At 40.9% G+C, this 23,468-nt stretch overlaps 1 protein-coding gene across 1 annotated transcript in view; it reads right to left on the bottom strand.

Annotated features, from left to right (window-relative positions):
* RAB11FIP2 (RAB11 family interacting protein 2) overlaps positions 1 to 7,299 on the bottom strand; it is a 44,061-nt gene extending 36,762 nt beyond the window's left edge. Inside the window, exons 1-2 of the mRNA XM_005902784.2 lie at positions 6,119 to 7,299; positions 118 to 560 (exon numbers count right to left, since the gene is read on the bottom strand). Of these exons, the coding sequence (XP_005902846.1) occupies positions 118 to 560; positions 6,119 to 6,471 (796 nt within the window). The 5' untranslated portion in view covers positions 6,472 to 7,299. The remainder of the gene's footprint in view (positions 1 to 117; positions 561 to 6,118) is intronic.
* Between the last annotated feature and the right edge of the window lie 16,169 nt (positions 7,300 to 23,468).

The raw sequence follows: 23,468 nt of genomic DNA, 5'->3' as shown, positions 1-23,468 counted from the left end.
AAATGCTAGCAAGAAACCTCAATTTTTATTCTCTAACTTTAGAAGTCAAAGTTTAAAAATTAGGAAGGTAGTTCAGATCACACGGGATCAACTATAAAGAATGCATACATCACTTACCACTTTCCGGAACTGCTCCAAAGGAATCTATCTGGCGGCCAAGAAGATGCGTTTGAGCAACGGCGCCAGACTTCAGCTTCTCCGAGCATACGTGGGCCCCAGTTAAATCAGACATTGAATGCGCTGAAGAGAGTCGCTGAGGACCCAAAAGGAAAGGCTTTTTTGGTTTAGATTTCATCTGTATTTCACTACTTGAAAATTCAGTATGGGCATCAGGCATGTGAGAACTTGGAATGATTGCAGAAGATGTATCAGAAAACGTCCCATCAGTTTTTCTACCTTTCATCTTATCTTTTAATTTTGCAAAAGGAGATCTTGTTTTGTCCTTCATTGATAAGTCAAACATACTTGCTGTCATATTGTTCCTCATAAATTGAATATTGACCTTTATCTCACCCCTGTTTTTGGCTCTTTTTCCTTGTTTGGATTCTAATCTAAACCACCTTAAAGAGAAGGAAAAACTGGGTTGTAATATGTAATGAAGAGAGGATTACCGAGCTCTGTTGTATACAAATTGCTTTTTAGGTAAAGTTACTCTACATCAAGGCAATCTAAGCACTGAAGGAGAAACTGTCAGCCCGAGTGCTTCTGGTTTTATTCATGGCTTCATTTAAAAAAACAGGGAGGTCTCTGCCATGTATCACATGCAGAAGGAATCAGTCTTTTTTGAAAAGCTATTTAGACAACTTTTTCTTTCATAATTTGAAAATCACGCATCAAAATTTCTTACCAATAATAGCTATTATGTTTCCATCTAGTCCAAGTGTGGCTCATGGCTGAAGAATATTTTTTAGCATTAAAAGACACTGAGGTACAGACCCTGAAATAATTCATCAATACATACTATTTTTGGGCACCATAAAATAATAACCAAACTTTTAATAAAATATTCAGCCTCTGAGCCAAAATAGTTCTTCTGTAAAAGCTATTAAAATAATTTTGTTAACATGGGAGACTACCCCATACAGTTTGTTCATCATGAAAATTGCTTACGATGTAAATTGTGTGTGTGCGTGTGCTAAGTCACTTCAGTCATGTCCGACTCTTTGCCACGCTATGGACTGTTGCCCGACAGGCTCATCTGTCCATGGAATTCTCCAGGCAAGAATACTGGAGTGGCTTGCCATGCCCTCCTCCAGAGGATCTTCCCCACTCAGGGATCGAACCTGTGTCTCCTGCAGCTTCTACATGGCAGGTGGATTCTTTACCGCTGAACCAATGGGGAAGCCCACAATGTAATTCAGATTTATATGAAATGGGTCAAAGCCTCTTCCTGAATAAAATATGCAAAATAAGTAAAGTGCAAGAAGTGACAAATGGTAATAAATCTTGTAAAGCATTTTTAAAGAAAAAAAGAAAGCTTAAGTGCTCCCTCTTAGAATCTGTTTCAATAACTTGCTACTGTGACAATGCCAAATAAAATTTATTTTAACTGGACCCAAATCTTATGCTTTTAGTCACTTGAGTGAATTACACTGCCCATTTTCAAATGATGTGTAAAATGCAAATTTTATTTTGGTTTATTTACAGTATTTTTATCCATGAAAACTTTTCCAGTTGTTGGTGTCATAAATGGTCAGTCTACAGGGCAAACAGCCAAAAAAACTACAAACTCCAGCAGAGATGAGAGTTCCTACAATGTTTTCACATTACTTAAACAATGAAGAATAATATCCATTTCTGCAGACAGGTCATTATTTAAATACAGCTCTGCAAGTGTTAAATTTTCTTAAATAACTCAGATCTAATTTTACAGAATACACCAGAAGAAGCTAGCATTTACTATCAAGTGGAACACTAGTTTCAAAGATCTTTCCAGGCAAAAGAAAACTGGCACATAATATGTATGTATGTGTGTGTGTGTGTGTGTGTGTATATATATATATACACACCAGCTACATCTTAGAAAGTAACATGCAAGTGAAATATTTTCAATTTAATCAGTTAAGATCTAGCTGCATCAAAACAAGCAATTTTTAAAAAAAAACAGAAAGTCTTAAAACAGAAAGCATTAACCTGAGAGCCTAAATAGAGAAAACCCTTTATTTGAGGCAAATGGTGAAATGTGAAAACTCAGAGACTAGAAATAAAAAATGACAGCAATAAACTCTGTGGAATAGAGAACCTTCAACAACACAAAGTTGAACACTCACAAAGCCTGAAAACAAAGCAAGGTTATATACCCAATTATTAACTCACAGTTTTGGAAAACAGAGCATTTTCGGGGGTGGGGCAGGGCATGGAATCCTTCTGATGGATGACCCATAAGAAATGCTCTGTTAATATTGCAGGTTATTCAGAAAATAGGTGAGTACACTTTGCAAGAAAATGTGCCCCCCCACCCGTCAAATCCCCAAACAAAATAGAAGCAAACAAAAACACCAAGTATGTCAGATCTGTGTATGTAACACAGCATAGCAAATCTGAGGGGAAAAAAAATCAAAAACAGAATTTTAGAAATGAGACCAAATAAATCATTTAGTCCAAAATCCTTATTTCACAGTAAAGGAAACTCAGGAACAGAGAATAAGTAGCTTCTTAATGTCAGACTGGAGTCAACAAGGAAAACAGACAAAGCTGACCAGTAACAGCTGCATGAAAATAGTAGTTCTTTTGTATTTAATGACCCACATATACGTTAATTAGGTTAAACGCATACCAGCTTGTATATCACAGGACGCTGTATTTAATCAGGAAACTCAATCACAAGGGCAACACAGGTTTTGTCTTGCTGGAGTGTAAGCTTCTTGAAGGCAATTTTCCTTGCACTAAATAAATGTTTACTGAATTTTCATTTCTAGAGCTATATTCTTAAAACAACGACACTACAACTCTCTGTATGTCTGCGTGTATGTTGCACCATTTTGTTCTCTGGTGAAGAGAACTGAAGCTTAGGTAAGCTTTAATGGATAAAAGCAAGTCAGTGTTTGAATATAAACTCTAAATACAGTCTTTTTCATCCTTCTTGACCAAAAAAAGTAAAACACACACACAAAAAAACCCAAAGACCCAACTGCAAAGAACTTTAACAAATATACCAACTTAAAATATAGGCATGACAAATAACTCTAGCTGCTTTGTTTAGAAAGTGATGTAACAGGGAAGTCTTAATGAGACCTTCAAGAATCATTCCAGAGATAGCACTTGTTTTCCCTGGCTTCTAAAAAGATAAAAGGAAGACATAGCATTTGAGGCTTAGTGGAGTAATGTTGATTTTATTTTTTCACCTCTGGAGTGCTAGATTTAAACTGTATATGGCCTCTGTTCAATTTTTGAGTGGGCACAGGTCCATGTTCAAAAACCATCACACATGTGGGAACTATTCCCAAGCAATTGGTGCTGTGTGGTCAGAAATGGGACAAGATTGGCAGGAAGGGTGCCAGAGGCCAGGACGCAGGTGCACCGCAGAGCGGCACACACAAGTCCTAAAACCTGCATGTGCTTGAGTCATACCTAACCTAGGCACTCGGATGGCTATTACTGTTCATGAGCATTAAAAACAAACAAAAAAATCAACATCGCTCACTTCTGCTGTTAAAAAAAGAAAAATCAATCGATATAACATAATAGCATAAATTACAATTTTACCATTCTATTTTTAAGTACTGTATTGTTTTCTTAAATCTTGTGCCCGAACCAACCCAGACACCCATTAAAACGGGAGATACAGAAAACTTCTCTTTCCAGGTCCCACTCATGAAAGTGTTCTGGCTCAGGCCCTTTATCCCTCTCCTTGAAAGAAGGAAAAAAGCTTTTAATTTCAAGGTATAAAAATAAATCAAATGATACTTTTAGCTACCACACTTCTTTGCTTATCATGGAAGACAAGCTGTAAATCCTTGTCTTGAGTGTCAAGAGTACAAAGTGTCACACCCAGCAGTTGCATGGGACTTCCAAATCAGCTGGTCACCTTCATCACCCATACCCATTTTCTAAAAAGCACTTGGGAATATGCTGACAAGGCTCAGCAATGTGCAGAATATTAAATATCTTTCTTGCAATACGCCAGTGGCTCAGGTCTGTCTCTTACTGGGCCATATGTATAGTTGCGCTGCAAAAGGAAGCTATTAACTATATTAAAAAACTAGAAATATTACGAATAAAGAGAGCTCATCAAATATGTGGTCTCCATTTATCCACAAAGAAAATCTTAGGGATTTAATAACCTGAAAATCACTTTGAATGCAATAACATCACAAGCACTGTTGATAACATTTAAACGCATTTTCCTCCCCAAAAGTCCTAATCCGTTTTTTTTAGTAGCCAACAGAGAATTTCTGTAGGGAGACGACGATATTAGAGTATTGCTTACAGCCAAATTTATTGTAACTGTGATGCTGCCAAAGATAAGGAGTAAAACAAGAAGAAACTTTAAAAGTGTATTCCATCTTCAGAATCCCTGGGTTCACAGTCGGGCCTACTTTCATTTGGAACATTTATATTTCAGAGAAGGCCTGTAGTATATCATTCATTAACATTAAAAGTACTGTAAGTGCAGTATCAAATTTGAAGATGCAATAAACTTAAAAAGTTTACATTCAAAACACTTCTAATATTATTTAGTAAGGTCATCCAAAATTGGCAATTTGCAATAAATTAGTCAGTGATTATCTATTTTTCAGTTTAAATTTGATGAAGAACTCCTCAGAGATAACTGAATGCTACTTCATAGGTATCAACCAGTATTATTAAAATCACTCATATATATTCAACTTTACACTTTATTTAAACCATTTTCTCTCCTTCTAAAATATTTTCATCTCTTCAGTTTCCTGTGGCATTCCTAGTATTACTTATCTCTCTACCCTTTTACCTTACATATATTAAACCTTTAGGTCCTTAGGTAAAGACCTGATTAAAAAACACTTTTTCAATGAAAGTAAAAATTTCAATCAAGAGAAATCTGCAGGAAGGTAGGTATACAAAAAACATGACATGGTTGTTTTAAAATATAAGAAAATAAGATCATCAAGAAAGTTTTTAAAAGCATAAATAAATATCAGTTATAACAGCAAAGCTATTTTTGCAATGTGACACCCCCTTATAAATTCAACCTATATTTTTCTCCCATTAATTCCATCCAGTTTAAACATTCTTTCAGACTAGAGTAATAATAAGTTTAAGAAAGGGGTATCACTATCTCAGAAAACATACTATTTTTCAATTTAAGACATAATATCCTAGTTTTAACTTATATTATGGTTTTTTAAATTAGAATATATCTAACCTAAGTTTGGAAGTCTTATTAAAAAGCTCATGTTTTTACTGTATATGTCATTTGATCACAAGAATTTAATCATTGTTTCCAATCTGATAGCATTTAATCGGTCTAAACACACTGGCTTTGCAGAACTAACTTTGAAGTAACCATGTTCAAGAATGAGGATGTCTGTACATACTTTTAAAACTTTTTTCTTTTAATAGCTTTAGACTCCACCACGATGTACTACTGACCCTGAAATCAGAGCTAAAATAAAAGCCAACTGTGTTTACAATGCTGAAATAAAATATTGAGTTCTAAATTTGGTAATTCACCACTTGACAGCTTCAGAGTTCAACTACAAAATAAATTAAAAAAATATATATATATATATATATAGAAGAGGGCATATTGGCAGATTTACTTTTCTAATGTTCCATTTTCTGAAAATTGTAATGTTTAAAGATTGTAATAATTTAAATTGATCAACACTACGGCCCAGTCCTCTTATAAGTAGTGAAACAATGTTAATTTACTTAAAATCCTGAGCAAAATATTCAATTATTTACGAGGTTTACCTCAAACGAGAGTAATGGATCATTAAAGACTCCACTTTAAAAAAAAATGTGTCTTCACAAGGGCTATTTTTACTTCAGATTTATGCAAATATGGTGCTTAAAACTGGGTCATATTTCAGTCCAAAAACCAATGCCCCAAGTAGACAAATAATTTCCAAGAACAGAAATCCATTCAGATAATAGCTAAGCTCCCCCCCAATTCAAAATAAATTACATAACTTACTCTGTTTTCCTTCTTTGTTTGTCCTCAAAGATGTCATTGAGATTGATGGCCACCTGCCCTAAAAACTTATCCAGACCCACCAGGGACCTGTGCATAACTATGAGGAAAAGGATGTATTTCTCTGGATTCCCCTGCATTAGCAGCCCAGGTAGCTCAAAAGAGGCCTCTTCCTTCCAGACTGGCTCAAGGGTTTTCTCAGCTACAGAGGTGGAGTACTTTTCCTTTCCCAGCTGAATTATAGTGTATGTGTCATTGGTGCCACTTTTGCCTTTTGGCTTAAGATCTTTGGCTTGGAGCACGGTGACCTGCACGTGGGTCGGAAACCACTTTTGGGCTTGCTCGGAGAGCATCATTCTGTCCTTTTTCTCTGCACCGAGTTCACCAGCGCAGGAAGAGCCCCTCCCGCAGGGAGAGCCTGATGCCTTGATCACTGCATCCTAAGGGCACTTAACGGAGGCAGGCAAACTCACAGCTGCCCGACTCCCTCTAGGGCTGAGGTCCAAACGCCTGGCTGGGGCAGCCCGGGGGCACGGCTGTTCTGTGGTGCCGGTGGTGGGAAGGGGTCCCCTTTCCTCTGGAGAAGCACAGGGGCCCAGCATCACCTGGCCGCGCCGTCCAGGCCTCGCGTCCGCACCTACACGCTCCGCCGCCCCCCCGCCTCGCCCCGGGACGGGCCCTCGGCACCGGCGAGAGGCTCCCGGGCCTGCCGGGCACCGCAGGCCCGGCCGCCAAGGCCCCGGCGGAGGGCGGCGGAGGAAAGGAGTGCGCCCCCACGCCCTAATTCTCAGCCCCTGGCCTCCCGCCGGCCTCCTCGCAACCGGGCCGCCCCCCTCCCGCCTCCTCCGCGCCTCCCGCTCGCCCTGCGCTAATCCGCGCGGGCCCAGCCGGGCTCCTCCTCCCGACCCCGGTAATACGAACCGCCGCCGGCCCGCGCGGCCTCGCTCCCTCTAGCAAACCTCTCCCTCCTCCTCCCCCGCGCCTCGGCTCCTCCTCTCGGGCGGGCGTGGGGGCGGGGGCCGATCGCCCGGGGCGGGGCGTGGGGGCGGGGGCGGGAGTGGAGTGAGACCTGGGGAGGGGGGCCCCGGCTGCCTCGGCGCGAGAGGACCGCGGGGCGGCGGGCTGCGGGCGCGCGGCTCGACCTCGCCGGGCTGGCGGCTCCTAGCACCGAGCGGGCGGCGACAGCACTTCCGGGTTCGCCTTCTCCATGTTGGTCTCGAGAATGCGACGGGGCGGGGCCGGGCGGGGCCGGGCGGGGCCCCGGGGTCAAGGGTCAGCAACTCCCCGGTTGCCTTGGTGACTGGGGGCGTGCCTCGCGGGAGCCCGGGAGAGCTCAGCGCAGATACGAGCGTTCGTCCTGCTGGTTCACGCCAGCTTGGGGCTTGGCATTGCGCTGGGTGCTGGGGACGTGGGAACCTGCAGGAGCTGGCAGTTGTGGGGCGGGGGAGGGGTGGCGGGCCTCCGGGAGACCAATCTGAGAGGAGGCAGCCAAGGCCCGGAGCCTGCCTTGGGAGAGACCCATTTTCGATCTTTGGAAGCCGTCTTTGCTGTACCCTGGATGCCCAGTATCTGGCACCGAGTGGGCATCGGATGAATGATGGTGAAATGAATCAGTCACCTTCATAGGCCGAAAACATACTTTTTCCCACCCGCCCCCCCTTATCCACTTTTCTCTTTTTGAAGAGAGAAGGCTGTTGATTGGAATGACATCCCCAACTCAAATGACGGTAGAGGCAAGCAGATAAAAGATTCCAAATTAATTCGGGGGTTAATTATACCCTGGGAGGCACTGGGCTGGAGTCCGGAGACCTGGTTCTAGTCCCATGTCTGCCACCATCAGACTGTATGACCCTGGTCAGGTCATTTCCCCTGCCTGAACCTTGGTTTCTGCACAAGCAAAACACGTCTCCATCGTCCCTGAGACTCTAAGGACTCAACGTCCAAGAACTTCCTGGGCACTCAATCTGGTAGTCTGTCTAACTTCCGAAGCCAAACCCAGAGGTGATTCTGGTCGCATTCAACGAAGTCAGCTAAGAAAAGCAAACAACCTCCTTCACCAAGGGGGGATGACAATTTCCTTACCTGCCCTGAGGGCAAGGCCTGATGGACACCAGTACAGTGTTAAGAAAAAAAAAAAAAAATGGAGATGTGCTAATACTGCATTTTTTCCAAAACCATTCTGACTTCTCGGGAGAAGGGCAGGTAATGACTGATGAGTCAGGAGCCTTGTTTGATGTCCTGATTGCCAGAAATTCCTGTCCAGAGCTCACGATGAGCACTTAGCTTCTTGAGACAAAGAACTTAGATTCTGGGAGCCTGGATTTCCTGGTCCATAAATTGTCCAGAAGATTGCTACTACAGAGTTAGGAGGGTATTAAGAGATAATTCATGGACATTTCCTGGCATAGTATGGAACATAATTCTCAGCTTGCCTTTGTCCCTCTATTTCTCTATTGCAGGAGATATTTATATACTACACTTATTGTATTCTTCCCTGGTGGCTCAAACAGTAAAGAATCTGCCTGCAATGCAGGAGACCCGGGTTTGGTCCCTGAGTCAAGAAGAGCCTCTGGAGAAAGGCATGGCTAACCCACTCCAGTATTCTTGCCTAGAGAATTCTGTGGACAGAGGAGCCTGGCAGGCTACAATTTATTGTATTCACTTCTATTTATGTCTTATCTTCCCAAGGAAAGTCGAATTTCTTTGGATTTCCCTGTGTATTGCGGATCATCCCTTCAGAGTGCTTAGCAGGCAATAGACCTTTGTTGAATAACCCAGTGCCTTTCTCCATTTACAAGACTAATTTGGAGAGTAAAACAGTATGCTAGAGGTGCATACATATTTCCAACTAAATGACTACAAAAGTGTAAAGTATTATGTTTATCATTTTCAGGTGAGGTTTAAAACATTCCCACTTGAGAACATTGTGTTCTCCATGTTTTTTTTTTTTTCCCCTCAGTGACCCCATGGATAATAGCTGCAGAACTTAAAACTCTTTAAGAAACAAGGTCTTTTCATTAAATATTTTTTGAGTGGAGATTTGGGAGAGTCCGGTATATTTGTGTCAGAAGAACAACCATACAGTTGAAAAACCTTCGGGGGAGAGGGGGTAACATTATATATTATTTAAATCTTGCAGAAAGAAGGTATTTGCTTGAGCCTAAAGAAAGTGAAAGTGAAGTGAAAGTCACTCAGTCATGTCCCACTCTTTGTGACCCCATGGACTTTACAGTCCATGGAATTCTCCAGGTCAGAATACTAGAGAGGGTAACCTTTCCCTTCTCCAGGGGATCCTCCCAACCCAGGGATCGAACCCAGGTCTCTGGCATTGCAGGTGGATTCTTTACCAACTGAGCCACCAGGGAAGCCCTGAGCCTAAAGAACAGCACCACAAATCTCAAAGCCTATTCATGTTCTAGCACATTCTTTCAGGGACCCACTGACACTTGCTGACATCTATAGATTTCATTTATCGGAAACCATGGTTTTTTTTGGTACTGCTTATGTGCAGTGACTGGTGTGAGTTCTCCATGAAGTAGGCAATCTAAAAAGAGAGATTAATTTGTTGGTGTTTACTCGCTAAGTTTTGTCTGACTCTTTGCAAACTTATGACCTGTGGGCTGCCAGCCTCTGCCTGTGTGATTTTCCAGGCAAGAATACTTGATTGGGTTGCCATTTCCTTCTCGAGGGGATCTTCCTGACCTAAGGATCAAACCCCTGTCTCCTGCACTGGCAGGCGAATTCTTTACCACTGAGCCACCAGAGCAGCCCTAGATTAATTTACCACCAAGATATTCAGGGTCCCAAACTACAGATAAATCTTGAATCATCTTGAGTCATCTAGGATGAAAAGACCTGGTATCAGGTCATTCTGCTGAAAGTTAAAATCTAAAAAAGAGGCAGAATTTTTCATCTCTGAGAGACAGTCTATGAAAAAGCCATGTGTGGAAAGCAGAACAAAATCATCATACTGTAAATATTGCATCTGGATTCGGAGTGGGCAGTTGTTAGCCTTAAAGAAAAATATTCTGAGGAATTTTTAAAGAGTGCATTGGAATAATCAAGGGTGGAATTTCAACCAGGTTGTCCAGGGAGAAATCAATTGACACCTGAAACTTACAAAAGCAAAACAAACATCATAAAAATAAATTTAAATTTAGAATTGTTATGAATTGCATTTTTAAAAGTCTTCCTCTCTATTAAAAGCTGTAATTAGGTAAGCAATAGGCAACTGATTATAATAGTGAATGTGTGTTTCTGAAGAGCTTAAATTGTTTGGTAAGCTTTATGAATGATTACAAACTTGTTTACAAATATTTCATTCATCTGAAATATAGCCATCTCTAGGGTGGAAGTTGGAGAAGGCAATGGCACCCCACTCCAGTACTCTTGCCTGGAAAATCCCATGGACGGAGGAGCCTGGTGGGCTGCTGTCTCTGGGGTCGCACAGAGTCGGACACGACTGAAGCAACTTAGCAGCAGCAGCAGGGTGGAAGTTGGCAGTTATGGTTCACAGCAATGCAGTAACACACTCTAACACAATTCAGGGAATACTCTAAAGGCAACAGCTGAACAACTGGAATTACTAACATCTCTTCCTGTTGCACCTAAGTTTCTTTTGAGTTTTCCCAAAACTTGGCCAGAGCCAAAATTGTTCAGTTTTACTGTCTGGCAAGTTCACAAATTATGACTTAATGTTCTGAGCCATAATAAGAAAATAGTTTATTTTTGCCCCAGAGGAAGCAAATAAACAAGCAAATCAAAATGAACTAGAAAGAGTCTTTAATTGCATTTGTAAAAGTGGTTTCCCATAAGAAAGATTTTTTTTCTTTTTTGATTATTTGTACTAAGAGTAAAAACATGTCAGTCGGGTCGAATATATGGTCGGCTCATTGTGAAATATAATGGTAATTATGCAAGATCTGAGATAAAAGTGGTTCTACAAAAATGTTTATTGTCTTACAGTTTAAAGGTTCTTTTTACTAATTGAAAAATATACATGAACCAAAGTTTAGACAGGGAAAAAGGATTGCATATGTTGTAAGGACAACATACCTTACGAATGGACGAGAGTCACTTTTTAAAGTTATCCTATGACTGATGATATGTCTTGAAATGTTTGGTGAAATTCCAAAATTAAGGGTTTGGGAAAATAACATATCATAAAAGAGGAAAACGCTGAAATTTCTAACTTAACAATACTGCTGCAATGAATAAGAACTATTTGTTCAGGAGGTACAAATAATACTCTCCAGTAGTGGAGGATTTCACAGATGAAAATATTTACTAATGCTGCAGCTTTAATAAAATCCCACAAGGAGACTTACGCTAAACTTCATCGTGAAAGATCCCTACCCCTTCTTTGGGCATCAATATCTTTAAAATTGAGACTTAAATATCTATTGTAGGACAATAATAGTGCTCTTAGTTTTTAAATAGCCCATTGTATTAATAATGGCTATAAATAGCCATTATATTAAATAGCAAATATACATTGCATAACATATACATTATGTAACAGATACTGTTTTTCATATGGAGGTTCAGAGACACAGGGCCACAAGAAGCTTTCCTGATGTATCATTATAGTCTTCAGATATATGCACATACACACATGCTGCAAATATATATAAAATTTATACACATACGAGTGCATGCTAAGTCACTTCGGTTGTATCCCACTCTTTGTGACCCTATGGACTGTAGCCTGCCAGGTTCCTCTGTCCATGGGATTCTCCAGGCAAGAACACTAGAGTGGGTTGCCATGCCCTTCTCCAAGGGATCTTCCTGACCCAGGGTTTGAACCCACTTCTCTCATGTCTCCTGTACTGGCGAGTGGGTTCTTTACCACTAGTGTCAGACATTACTTTGCCTACAAAGGTCCGTCTAGTCAAGGCTATGGTTTTTCCAGTGGTCATGTATGGATGTGAGAGTTGGACTATGAAGAAAGCTGAGTGCCGAAGAATTGATGCTTTTGAACTGTGGTGTTGGAGAAGACTCTTAAGAGTCCCTTGGACTGCAAGGAGATCCAACCAGTCCATTCTAAAGGAGATCAGTCCTGGGTGTTCATTGGAAGGACAGATGCTGAAGCTGAAACTCCAATACTTTGGCCACCTCATGGGAAGAGTTGACTCATTGGAAAAGACTTTGATGCTGGGAGGGATTGGGGGTCAGGAGGAGAAGGGGACAACAGAGGATGAGATGGCTGGATGGCATCACAGACTTGATGGACATGAGTTTTGGTGAACTCTGGGAGTTGGCGATGGACAGGGGCCCCTGGCGTGCTGCAGTTCATGGGGTCGCAAAGAGTGGGACACGGCTGAGCGACTGAACTGAACTGAACTGAGTGCCACTTGGGAAGCCCTTGTACACACACATACTATGGCAAAACTCAGAATTATGTTAGAGATTCGTACGTAGATAATCTCCACATAATCAGTTGAAAAATAACTTGCAAAACTGATTTGAAATTATAATTGTTATAAACTAGTATTGGAGTTTTTGGTGATTGTCTTGTTTTCATCGCTGATTAATTTGTCTCTGAGATTGGGCAGTGTAGGACACAGTTTGTGATGCAGGAGAAGCAGTGTGGTGTGTAGTTGAAAGTGCTCTAGTCAACAGCCTGGGTCTTAATCCCAGGGCTGCCTATTACAAGTTTCATATCTTTAGGGAAGTCATTTTCCTTCTTTGGACCTCTGTTTATTCATTTGTAAAGTAAGAGTCTTTAACAGGAACCACTTAAAGCATTCTCTATCATTTAATAATTCTAAGTAGTCCATCCAGAACACAAGGAAGCAAATTGCATTATCATTGTCTAATTGAATTTGCTTGGTATACTAATGCAGATTCCCTTTTTTATGTAATTTATTAATAAAGGATCTTCTAATGCAGCAGAAAAAGATCTCTCTCTCTCCCAAATGAAAATGATCATTACAGAAAGGAAGTAAATATAACTTGTGTTTATAGACCCTGCATGAGGAAATTGACACTAACAACTCAAAACTTGAAAGAAATTACATAAAGGTGTAAGGGATTTTGAAAAGCCTTAAACTTTTCATTTATAATAATAAATAGAACTTCTATTCATAATGTGTTGGGAAGGGTAAGAATTTGTGGACCAGGATACATATTTGTATGTAAAAATGTTTTATATGGATATTTTTAAAAAATTTCCCCTTCGTAGTATCATACTATTATGTTATGCAATTTTTGTTCCCTCAACAGAGTCAACTGAGTGACACCTTCCGGTTTCCCTGGCGGCTCAAATGGTTAAGAATCAGCCTGCAACATAGGAGACCCAGGTCGGATGCATGAGTTGGGAAGAGTTTGCAAATACACAGGTATTTGTCTTCAAGTTGTGATTATCTCATTGTCATGAGCCTTGCTGAAATCTTCCAGAACATGGTTACTCTTCTGGATTTATGTGGAGGTTAACAAGGACTGGATCATATTGATTATTGCTGAAAGAAATGTTTATCAGACTAACATAAACTCATCATCCTTGTATTTTGTAAACAGCTGATGATATTTTTTTATGACCAGTTAAAATCGAAGATGGAGGACTTTAAAAAGGAAATAAAGGATTAGAATGACAATATTTCTGAAACTAACATATATGTTCCTTTGGAGAGCATTAAACAGGTGAGCAGCTGGCAAAAGCATTTGGTGGGATAATTTTCTCCCCCTGCATAAGACCCAGCGAGCACCCTTTCTCCCTTTCTACTAATTTAATCCACACAAAACAAAATAGAGGACTTTAAAAGTAGTGTTATATTTTGTGTGTTTGATATAAAACCAGTTGAAAAGTATTGCATTTTGAAGCACAGACCCAGTGCTTCTTGACCCAAGGTCAGATTTCAAACTATTTCTGCTAAGCAGTTTTCAATCAGCCTGAACAATATTTTAGTCCATCTGAATGTCTGATAATAAAGGTAGTTTGGGCTTAGAACCGGGTGCTTATCTTTTACATGGTCTGGATTAGGTCACCTTCCAAGCACTTACAGTCTATGATTCAGGGACACACGATTTTGACCCTGTATTATTTCATTTTCTCATCATTGAAATGATCACTGGTGATCTATGTAGCCAAAATTAAGCATCAGACTTAGTTTGACAGGGCTTCCCTGGTGGCTCAGGCGGTAAAGAGTGAGCGAGTGAGTGAGTGAAGTCGCTCAGCCGTGTCCGACTCTTTTCGACCCCCTTGGATTATAGCCTATCAGGCTCCTCCGTCCATGGGATTCTCCAGGCAAGAATACTGGAGTGGGTTGCCATTTCCTTCTCCAGGACAGTAAAGAATCTGCCTGCAAGCCAGGAGAATTGGGTTTGATCCCTGGGTTGGATCCCCAAGATCCCCTGGAGGAGGGTCATAGCAATCCACTCCAGTGTTCTTGCCTGGGGAATCCCCATAGACAGAGGGAGTCCACGGGTTCGCAAAGAGTCAGACACGACTAAACACAGGACAAGGTTAGTTTGGCAAAGTAGACTTGAAAGCAGTATTCGCTTCCAGAAAGTGAGACGATAATGGAACGGGCACTGAATGAAGAGGGGCCACCTGACTCAGCCAACCAATGGTGCGTATGACCTTAAGCAACATAAATTCTTCTTTAGTAAAACGGCAGCCTGTAAGTTTCTTCTACTTCCAAACTTGGATCTCAGATTATCTAGAACTGCTTCTGATAGACTCACATCAACCTTTTGCTGTGGTTGTTGATCAGGCTTATCGAGAAGGATAAGGTATTTAGATTGTGGAATTTGTACCGATAACTATGCTCTTGTAACCTGAGGTCTTAATAAAAATTAAGGACATTTATCGGAGAAGGCAATGGCACCCCACTCCAGTACTCTTGCCTGAAAAATCCCATGGATGGAGGAGCCTGGTGGGCCACAGTCCATGGGGTCGCTAAGAGTCAGACACGACTGAGCGACTTCGCTTTCACTTTCATGCATTGGAGAAGGAAATGGCAACCCACTCCAGTGTTCTTGCCTGGAGAATCCCAGGGACGGGGGAGCCTCATGGGCTGCCGTCTATGGGGTCGCACAGAGTCGGACACGACTGAAGTGACAGCAGCAGCAGCAGCATTGAGAGAGTAGCATCGAAACATATGCATTACCATATGTAAAACAGATAGCCAATAGGAATTTGCTGTATGAGGCAAGGAGCTCAATCCAGATCTCTGTGACAACCCAGAGGAGTGGAATGGGGTGAGAGATGGGAAGGAGGTTCTAGAGGGAGGGGCCGTATATATATACCCATGGCTGATTCATGTTGATGTATGGCAGAAACCAACACAATATTGTAAAGCAGTTATCCTCCAATTAAAAATAAATTTTAAAAATAAATTAAGGAAGTTTAAAAAAAGAAACAACTCCTGTCCAAACTGTGAAGTACATTGTTTGAATTTCTAAGCTCAAGTTTTGACTAAATCATCGTGTAATTTCAAGGGTTTTTATTTCTCTTTGCTTATATACATTTGAACACAGGAAAGGAATGGGACAAACCAGCTTTGTAAACATGAAGTCTGGAGCATGAGACATCTCAGAAATCAAGGGCTGCAACATTTTCTAAAGCAAGATTTACTCCAAAGTTCCTGGCACTCACTCAGATAGAAACATTCACTCAGCTTTCATTGAGTGCCCATCCCAGGAAAGGTTTTGTCCCCTGGAAGCTAACTACCAGTGTGACCTTTGGAAAATTATGTAAACTCTCTAAATTTAGGCTTCCTCATCTGCAAAAGAAATTGTTGGGAGGATGAAATAAGGGGTCAAGTAAAGTTCAGGGAGGAACTGGCACACAGGAAGTGCTCAAAAGATGTTCATTGCTGTTGGGTTGGTGGTATAATTCCACTTCTCTTTGAAACAATTTTCCTCATATCTGAAGGCAACAGTCAGCAGCACAGTTGTTCTGGACTATTCTTCACCAAGGAGTTAAGTATCTGGAGCGGCAGCTGGTGGCAGCCCACCAGCTGGCTCAGCGGTAAAGAATCCTCCTGCAATTCAGGAGTCTCAGGAGATGTGGGTTCGATCCCTGGGTTGGAAGATCCCCTGGAGGAGGGCATGGCAACCCACTCCAGCATTCTTGCCTGGAGAATCCCATGGACAGAAATCCTCCTGCAATTCAGGAGTCTCAGGAGATGTGGGTTCGATCCCTGGGTTGGAAGATCCCCTGGAGGAGAGCATGGCAACCCACTCCAGTATTCTTGCCTGGAGAATCCCATGGACAGAGGAGCCTGGCGGGCTATAGTCCATAGGGTCTCAAAGAGTCGGACACCACTGAAGCGACTTAGCACACACACACACAGCTGCAGCGGGTGCCTCACTAGCTCAGTGGATGAGAGTCAACCAGTGGAGACTCTGAGTTACTTTAGTTTCGAGCCAAAACCGATGTTATCAGACACTTTTTCCAAATAAAAGTAAAATAACTCCTTAATATTCAGACCTTCATTTAATATTGAACATTAACTTTTAAAAGTATCATTTTAACAACTTAATTAGATTTTGAGTTCCAGAAAAATAATCAAGACTCTAAATTATATAACTTCTTTCTCTACAAGCAGCTGAATTAGAAACTTAATAAATTATATACCAGATAGTATTTTAAAATATTAGATTTTTACTTAGAGTTGTGATAAATTTAAAAACAGAAGCATCACGTCCTTTGGTACACCTAGTAAGATAAACATTCAGTGACTGATCAGTGTTTTCAAACTTCCACACAGCACTCTAATTTTAAGCATGTAATCTCTATATTAGGGCCTCCTCAGTGGCCCATCAGTAAAGATTCTGCCTGTAATGTAGGAGATGCAGGTTCAACCCCTAGGTCAGGAAGATCCCCTGGAAGAAGAAATGGCAACCCACTCCAGTATTCTTGCCTGGAGAATCCCACGGACAGAGGAGCCTGGAGGGCTACAGTCTATGGAGTCACAAAAGAGTCAGACATGACTAAGTGACTAACACTTTCAATTTCTAATATTCTTGCCTAGAGAATCCCATGGGCAGAGAAACCTGGTGGGCTGAAGTCCATAGCGTTGCAAAGAGTTGGACATGACTGTGTGACTGAGCACTCTTGCATCTCTATATTAATAATAATAATAGCCACTATTTCTGATTGCTTCAGTTCAGTTCCGTTCAGTTGCTCAGTCGTGTCTGACTCTTTGCGACCCCATGAATTGTAGCACGCCAGGCCTCCCTGCTTACCTTATGCTAAGTTCTTTAACGTCACATACTCATTTAATTTGAAAGAGATAAAGCTACAACCAACATAAACATCAATCACCATTGTTTTTTCATATCCCATCATAAAAAAGAAGGAAGGTTGGAAGGGAGATTGTCCTCTCAGGCACTGCTCACATCAGGATGACAAAGAACACTTGGAAACCAAATTCTTCATATCCTTAGAACAACTCTTGTACTTCAGTTGGCTTTAAGCATTATCATAGCATCCTTGACACAATCCCAGAGCCTAACACTGCGTTAGTGAAACCTCAGAGGCAAGCAAAAGAGAATCAATCTATTTTGCAACACCTGGCATACTCTCTGAAGCAACAGCCTTTACTGTGGTGTTTGGCATCCATAAACTGCAGGAGATGAGATTGCCCTGGCAGTCCAGTGGTTAAGACTCTGCCCTTCTACTGCAGGGGATGTGGGTTTGATCTCTGATCTAGGGACTAAGATCTCCACAGCCCTTTCGGCATAGCCAAATTAAAAAAAAAAATGCTATGCATAAACTGCAGAGGGATTGACATGTATCAGTGAACCCATCCATCAGGGAAAAAAGTCACTTTTGACATCATTTATGCTTTCATAACCCAATGATGGGAAATTGTTGGGTTTTCATTCAGAAAACCAAGGTTCACATACCACTTTAATCTACTAATTCTGTTTATTAGACATTTGCCAGAAAGTAAACTGCAATCGTGTATGGAAAAAGCATGCTGTAAATCATTGCAGATGGTGACTGCAGCCATGAAATTAAAAGAGGCTTACTCCTTGGAAGGAAAGTTATGACCAACCTAGACAGCATATTGAAAAGCAGAGACATTACCTTGCCAACAAAGGTCCGTCTAGTCAAGGCTATAGTTTTTCCAGTGGTCACGTATGGATGTGAGAGTTGGACTATGAAGAAAGCTGAGCACCGAAGAATTGATGCTTTTGAACTGTGGTGTTGGAGAAGACTCTTGAGAGTCCCTAGGACTCCAAGGAGATCCAACCAGTCCATTCTAAAAGAGATCAGTCCTGGGTTTTCTTTGGAAGCAATGATGCTAAAGCTGAAACTCCAGTACTTTGGCCACCTCATGGGAAGAGTTGACTCATTGGAAAAGACTGATGCTGGGAGGGATTGGGGGCAGGAGGAAAAGGGGATGACAGAGGATGAGATGGCTGGATGGCATCACTGACTCAATGGACGTGAGTTTGAGTGAACTCCAGGAGTTGGTGATGGACAGGGAGGCCTGGCGTGCTGCGATTCATGGGGTTGCAAAGAGTCGGAAACGACTGAGCGACTGAACTGAACTGAAACTGTAAAGAATTTTATAAATATGAAATTTTATATTGGGTACCTACTAGCATTTTAGCATCAATAGTTAGATGACTTGGACAGATTGAAAAGCAAGAAATTCTACCTTACCATCATTCAAATTAAGTTCAACTCAATTTAATTTATAAAGTAATGAATAAATAATAACTTAGCTATGTAGATAAATGTATGTGATGGGTCAAATATATTGACAGAATATACTGTGTTTGGACAGACTAAATATAAATGTATTGTGGAATGAAAACCCCCATACGCTCTTGGAAAAATACACCTTAATAGACCCTTGTGGCTGTAGGGTTGATAATACATTGATAACATCTTCCATGCTTCTCATTCTTAGTTATACAGAGTCCCCTTGAGACTTTCCTCCTAGTCTGAGGCAGTAGCTAGAAGAGCCAGGCGTACAATGCCAAGGTCCAGCATCAACTTAGCCATGTCAAAGTAACCAGTAAGGGAAGAGGTAACAAAAGCCATGGTTTATGCAGTAAATAAAAAATGTTGGAAGAACGCAATTGGTGAAAGAATTAGACTGGACAAAGATTTTACTGGTCAGGGAGAAGGGGAAAAAATAAGAATACTTTCACAGAGGGTCAAGCTTGTTGGATATTTTTTAATGTCTCTGTGACATTTCTCTTCTCTCCCTTGTTGAGCATGAGTATTGGGCATATCGTTCATAAAACTTCCAGACCAAAAGTAGTTATTACTTGTATCCTGTTTTCCAGGAAGTTCCTTGAAAATGAGCCAGGTACTAGAGGCTCCCCAATCCCTTGCACCATGCTGCCTTGGAGCAGCAGCACAGCAGGAGAACATCAGGTCAGGGGGACTCTGGACAGAGAAGATCCGAGGTAATCCCCTTAGCCTCTTGTTATCAGAGAGGCACCAGAAAAATCTCTTGAGATTTTCATCTTCTCTAGAGAGGTGAGAAAATGACTGAGAAACCACTGGTAGACCTAAATGATCATCCAAGTTATGATTGGAAAGGTTTGGAGCACATGGACCAGAGACCAGGAACCGACAATGATGGTGTGCTCGGTTGCTCAGTTGTGTCCAACTCTTTGGGACCTTATGGACCGTAGCCTGTTGGGTTCCTCTGTCCATGGGATTCTCCAGGCAAGAATACTGGAGCGGGTTGCCATTTCCTCCTCCAAGGGATCGTCCCAACCCAGAGATGGAAGGGGTTGCATCTCGCCCCTTGTCTTCTCAAGGTTTTGCATCTTCCGTTATTCTTTCTCCCTCCTGCATCCTCAGCTGTTTTCTTCTCCCTGGATCAAAGTCTTGGCAATATGCATATTCTCTAATACCGCTCATATTAAAACCACAACGGCTCAGAAAGTATATTGGTATACACCAGGGGCTGGGGTGGGAGGGGGCCTGGGGACAGGACAGAGTTTCAGTTTAGGAAAGTGAAAAATTCAGGAGATGGATGATGACAGTGGCAAAACAATGTGAATGTACTTAGTGCCACTGAACTATACAGTTACTATGGTTAAAAGAGTATGTTTTATATTATGTGACTTTTACCACAATAAAAAACATTCGAAAAAACAACAACAAAAAAAATGAAACCACAACAATGGCTCATTTGACCTTGTGTCCCCTCCAGCTACTACCCCACTTATCTGTTTCTTTTTGGAGAAAAACTTCCTGAAAGCCTTGTCACAGCTTGCTCTCTCTTTCTCCTATCTTCTTTTAAACTGTGTTCCAATCAGATTTTTGTCTTTCCCACTCCACAAGTACATGTTGCCAGGGTCAGTTTTCAGTGCTCATCTTAGGCTAATTAGTAACATTTGATACAGTTAATCACTTATAGCTTTCCTTCATTAGATAAAATTCAATGTTCAAATTTAGGAAACAAAGACATCTTAAAGGAAGACCAAGGTTCAGAACAATGGCTTACTCTGTTGTAATATTGGGTGTATTACAGGTTAATGTCATTGTGCCATACAATGATTAGTAATGAAAATATAAACCAAGTCTAATTTCCAGGACTCATTTAGTATATTTTTCATTTATATTTAAAATATATTTTATATCCACCCACAGCTCCGACCACAAAAGTTGTTAAATAGCCTTATACTAGGTGTGTCTCTGAAAAGCATGATTAGTAAGAGAACTCTTATTTGGTAGCTCTAATAGCCTGCCTCTAGAGAAACCTATATGCAGGTCAGGAAGCAACAGTTAGAACCGGACATGGAACAACAGACTGGTTCCAAATAGGAAAAGGAGTGCATCAAGGCTGTATATTCACCCTGCTTATTTAACTTCTATGCAGAGTACATCATGAGAAACGCTGGGCTGGAAGAAGCACAAGCTGGGATCAAGATTGCTGGGAGAAATATCAATAACCTCAGATATGCAGATGACACCACCCTTATGGCAGAAAGTGAAGAGGAACTAAAAAGCCTCTTGATGAAAGTGAAAGAGGAGCGTGAAAAAGTTGGCTTAAAGCTCAACATTCAGAAAACTAAGATCATGGCATCTGGTCTCATCATTTCATGGGAAATAGATGGGGAAACAGTGGAAACAGTAGAAGATTTTATTTTGGGGGGCTCCAAAATTTACTGCAGATGGTGATTGCAGCCATGAAATTAAAAGACGCTTACTCCTTGGAAGCAAAGTTATGACCAACCTAGATAGCATATTGAAAAGCAGAGACGTTACTTTTCCAATAAAGGTCCGTCTAGTCAAGGCTATGGTTTTTCCAGTGGTCATGTATGGATGTGAGTGTTGGACTGTGAAGAAGGCTGAGTGCTGAAGAATTGATGCTTTTGAACTGTGGTGTTGGAGAAGACTCTTGAGAGTCCCTAGGACTCCAAGGAGATCCAACCAGTCCATTCTAAAGGAGATCAGCCCTGGGATTTGTTTGGAAGGAATGATGCTAAGGCTCTAACTCCAGTACTTTGGCCACCTCATGGGAAGAGTTGACTCATTGGTAAAGACTCTGATGCTGGGAGGGTTTGGGGGCAGGAGGAAAAGGGGATGACAGAGGATGAGATGGCTGGATGGCATCACTGACTCGATGGATGTGAGTTTGAGTGAACTCCGGGAGGTGGTGATGGACAGGGAGGCCTGGTGTGCTGCGATTCATGGGGTCGCAAAGAATCGGACACAACTGAGCGACTGAATTGAACTGAATGGGGGACTTGGAGCTTGGACTTCAGGGATGAATATCTGTGTATGTGTGTGTGTGTGTGTGTGTGTGACTCAGTCGTGTCCATCTCTTTGGGACTCTTTGCCCGCCAGGCTCTTCTGTCCATGGAATTCTCCAGGCAAGAATACTAGAGTTGGTGGCCATTTCCTTCTCCAGGGGATCTTCCTGACCCAGGGATCAAACCCTGGTCTCGTGCGTTGCAGGCAGATTCTTTACCATCTGAGCCACATGAATTATCTATATCCTTGCACTTTCTCTAGTTTGGTGATGTTAAGTGTCTCATAGACCCAAGTCAACTTTTCTTGAGGCAGGTCATATCAGAGTAGCTCTGACTCTGTCCCTGTGGCTGTGGCTTGGTGGAAGGAGAGAGCTGGTGGGCCCCACAGTCTGCATAGGATTTCCACTTTATTAGGGATAGAGGCAGAGCCAGTCCTCTTGGACTAGGCTGTTGTAGGCAGCTACAGTGAATGACATAGAAAACATTAAAATACAGACTTTAAAAACTTTTGGTGTGGTTCAAATTTCAGGGTCAAGCTTCATTTAGGAACAAAAATCATTTTACCTCTCAGTTGAAATGAAATAAAGTGTTCAAAATCACTAAATATATGCTCTTGTCATGTCAATGTTGTATGATCGAAGTACATATTATTCCAAGTATTTATTTCTATATTCTATTAATGTTTGTAGATTTTTTCTTTCAATTGTTAAAATAATAATGACTACAAATTATAATTGCTAATATTCTCTACAGTAGAAAGCTTTCAAATCACCTCCCAGCATTAATACCTTTAAAAAAAAAACTGAGTTGCATTTGGAATTTCCTGGATTCTTCTATTTGTCATGCAAATATTCAGTTCTGCTCTTTTTATGATAATATGAAATAAAGTAGTTTCTCATAGTAACATTGTAAATCATTTGCTTTCTATTACATACAGCTGGTTTTGTTACTGTAATGATTTTCTATGAGTGCACATTGCAGAATGCATAAGATGCAATGTGATATTCTTTTATTCAGAATTTATACATAATTATTATTTGCCCAGAAATAATGAGACAATTTGGAAATATAGTAATTTATTGTAATGCATTTCTTTTTAATACGTATCTATAATGAGGAAAAAAAAACTTAATTTCTGAAAATGAGATGCCATCTCTTTTTGTTGTAGAGACCAGAGTTTTCATCTCACTGAAAATTCAGAATCAAAATCAAAAACAGCTGAGGTAGTTACTCGGGTGCCTTCCTTCAGCTTATTCAAAAGAATATAGGATGAACGGTAAGAATTAAGTAAACCACAAATTATTTTGGAGTGTCTGGTTTGCATTATAAATAAATTTTTCACTGCTGGTTGTTTTTTCAAAAATATCGCCTGTATTTTTGATATTCATTCCTGTGATCTAATGTAAACTATGTCCTACCAGTTTAATGTATTGTTTGTTCATGATTACATTTTTTATTACACTCATATGCTATAAATATTTTTCACTCTGCTCTTTTGGCTCTTCCCCAAATACCAATAGTCTTTAAGACATGTTGGGAAAAGTGTTATTAAGAGAGCAATCCTCCTTTTGTGTTGGCACATACTGATTTCACACCTTGAACAGAGTCTAACCACATCAACAAAAAAGTATTGATTTTTAAGACATGGAATTAAAGATTATTTATTAAAAGG

This window comes from Bos mutus, chromosome 26 (genome assembly GCF_027580195.1).
Source record: "Bos mutus isolate GX-2022 chromosome 26, NWIPB_WYAK_1.1, whole genome shotgun sequence".
Classification (NCBI taxonomy): domain Eukaryota; kingdom Metazoa; phylum Chordata; class Mammalia; order Artiodactyla; family Bovidae; genus Bos; species Bos mutus.
Note: the sequence above shows the minus strand (reverse complement) of the source record. Positions and strands in the feature narration are given on the sequence as shown.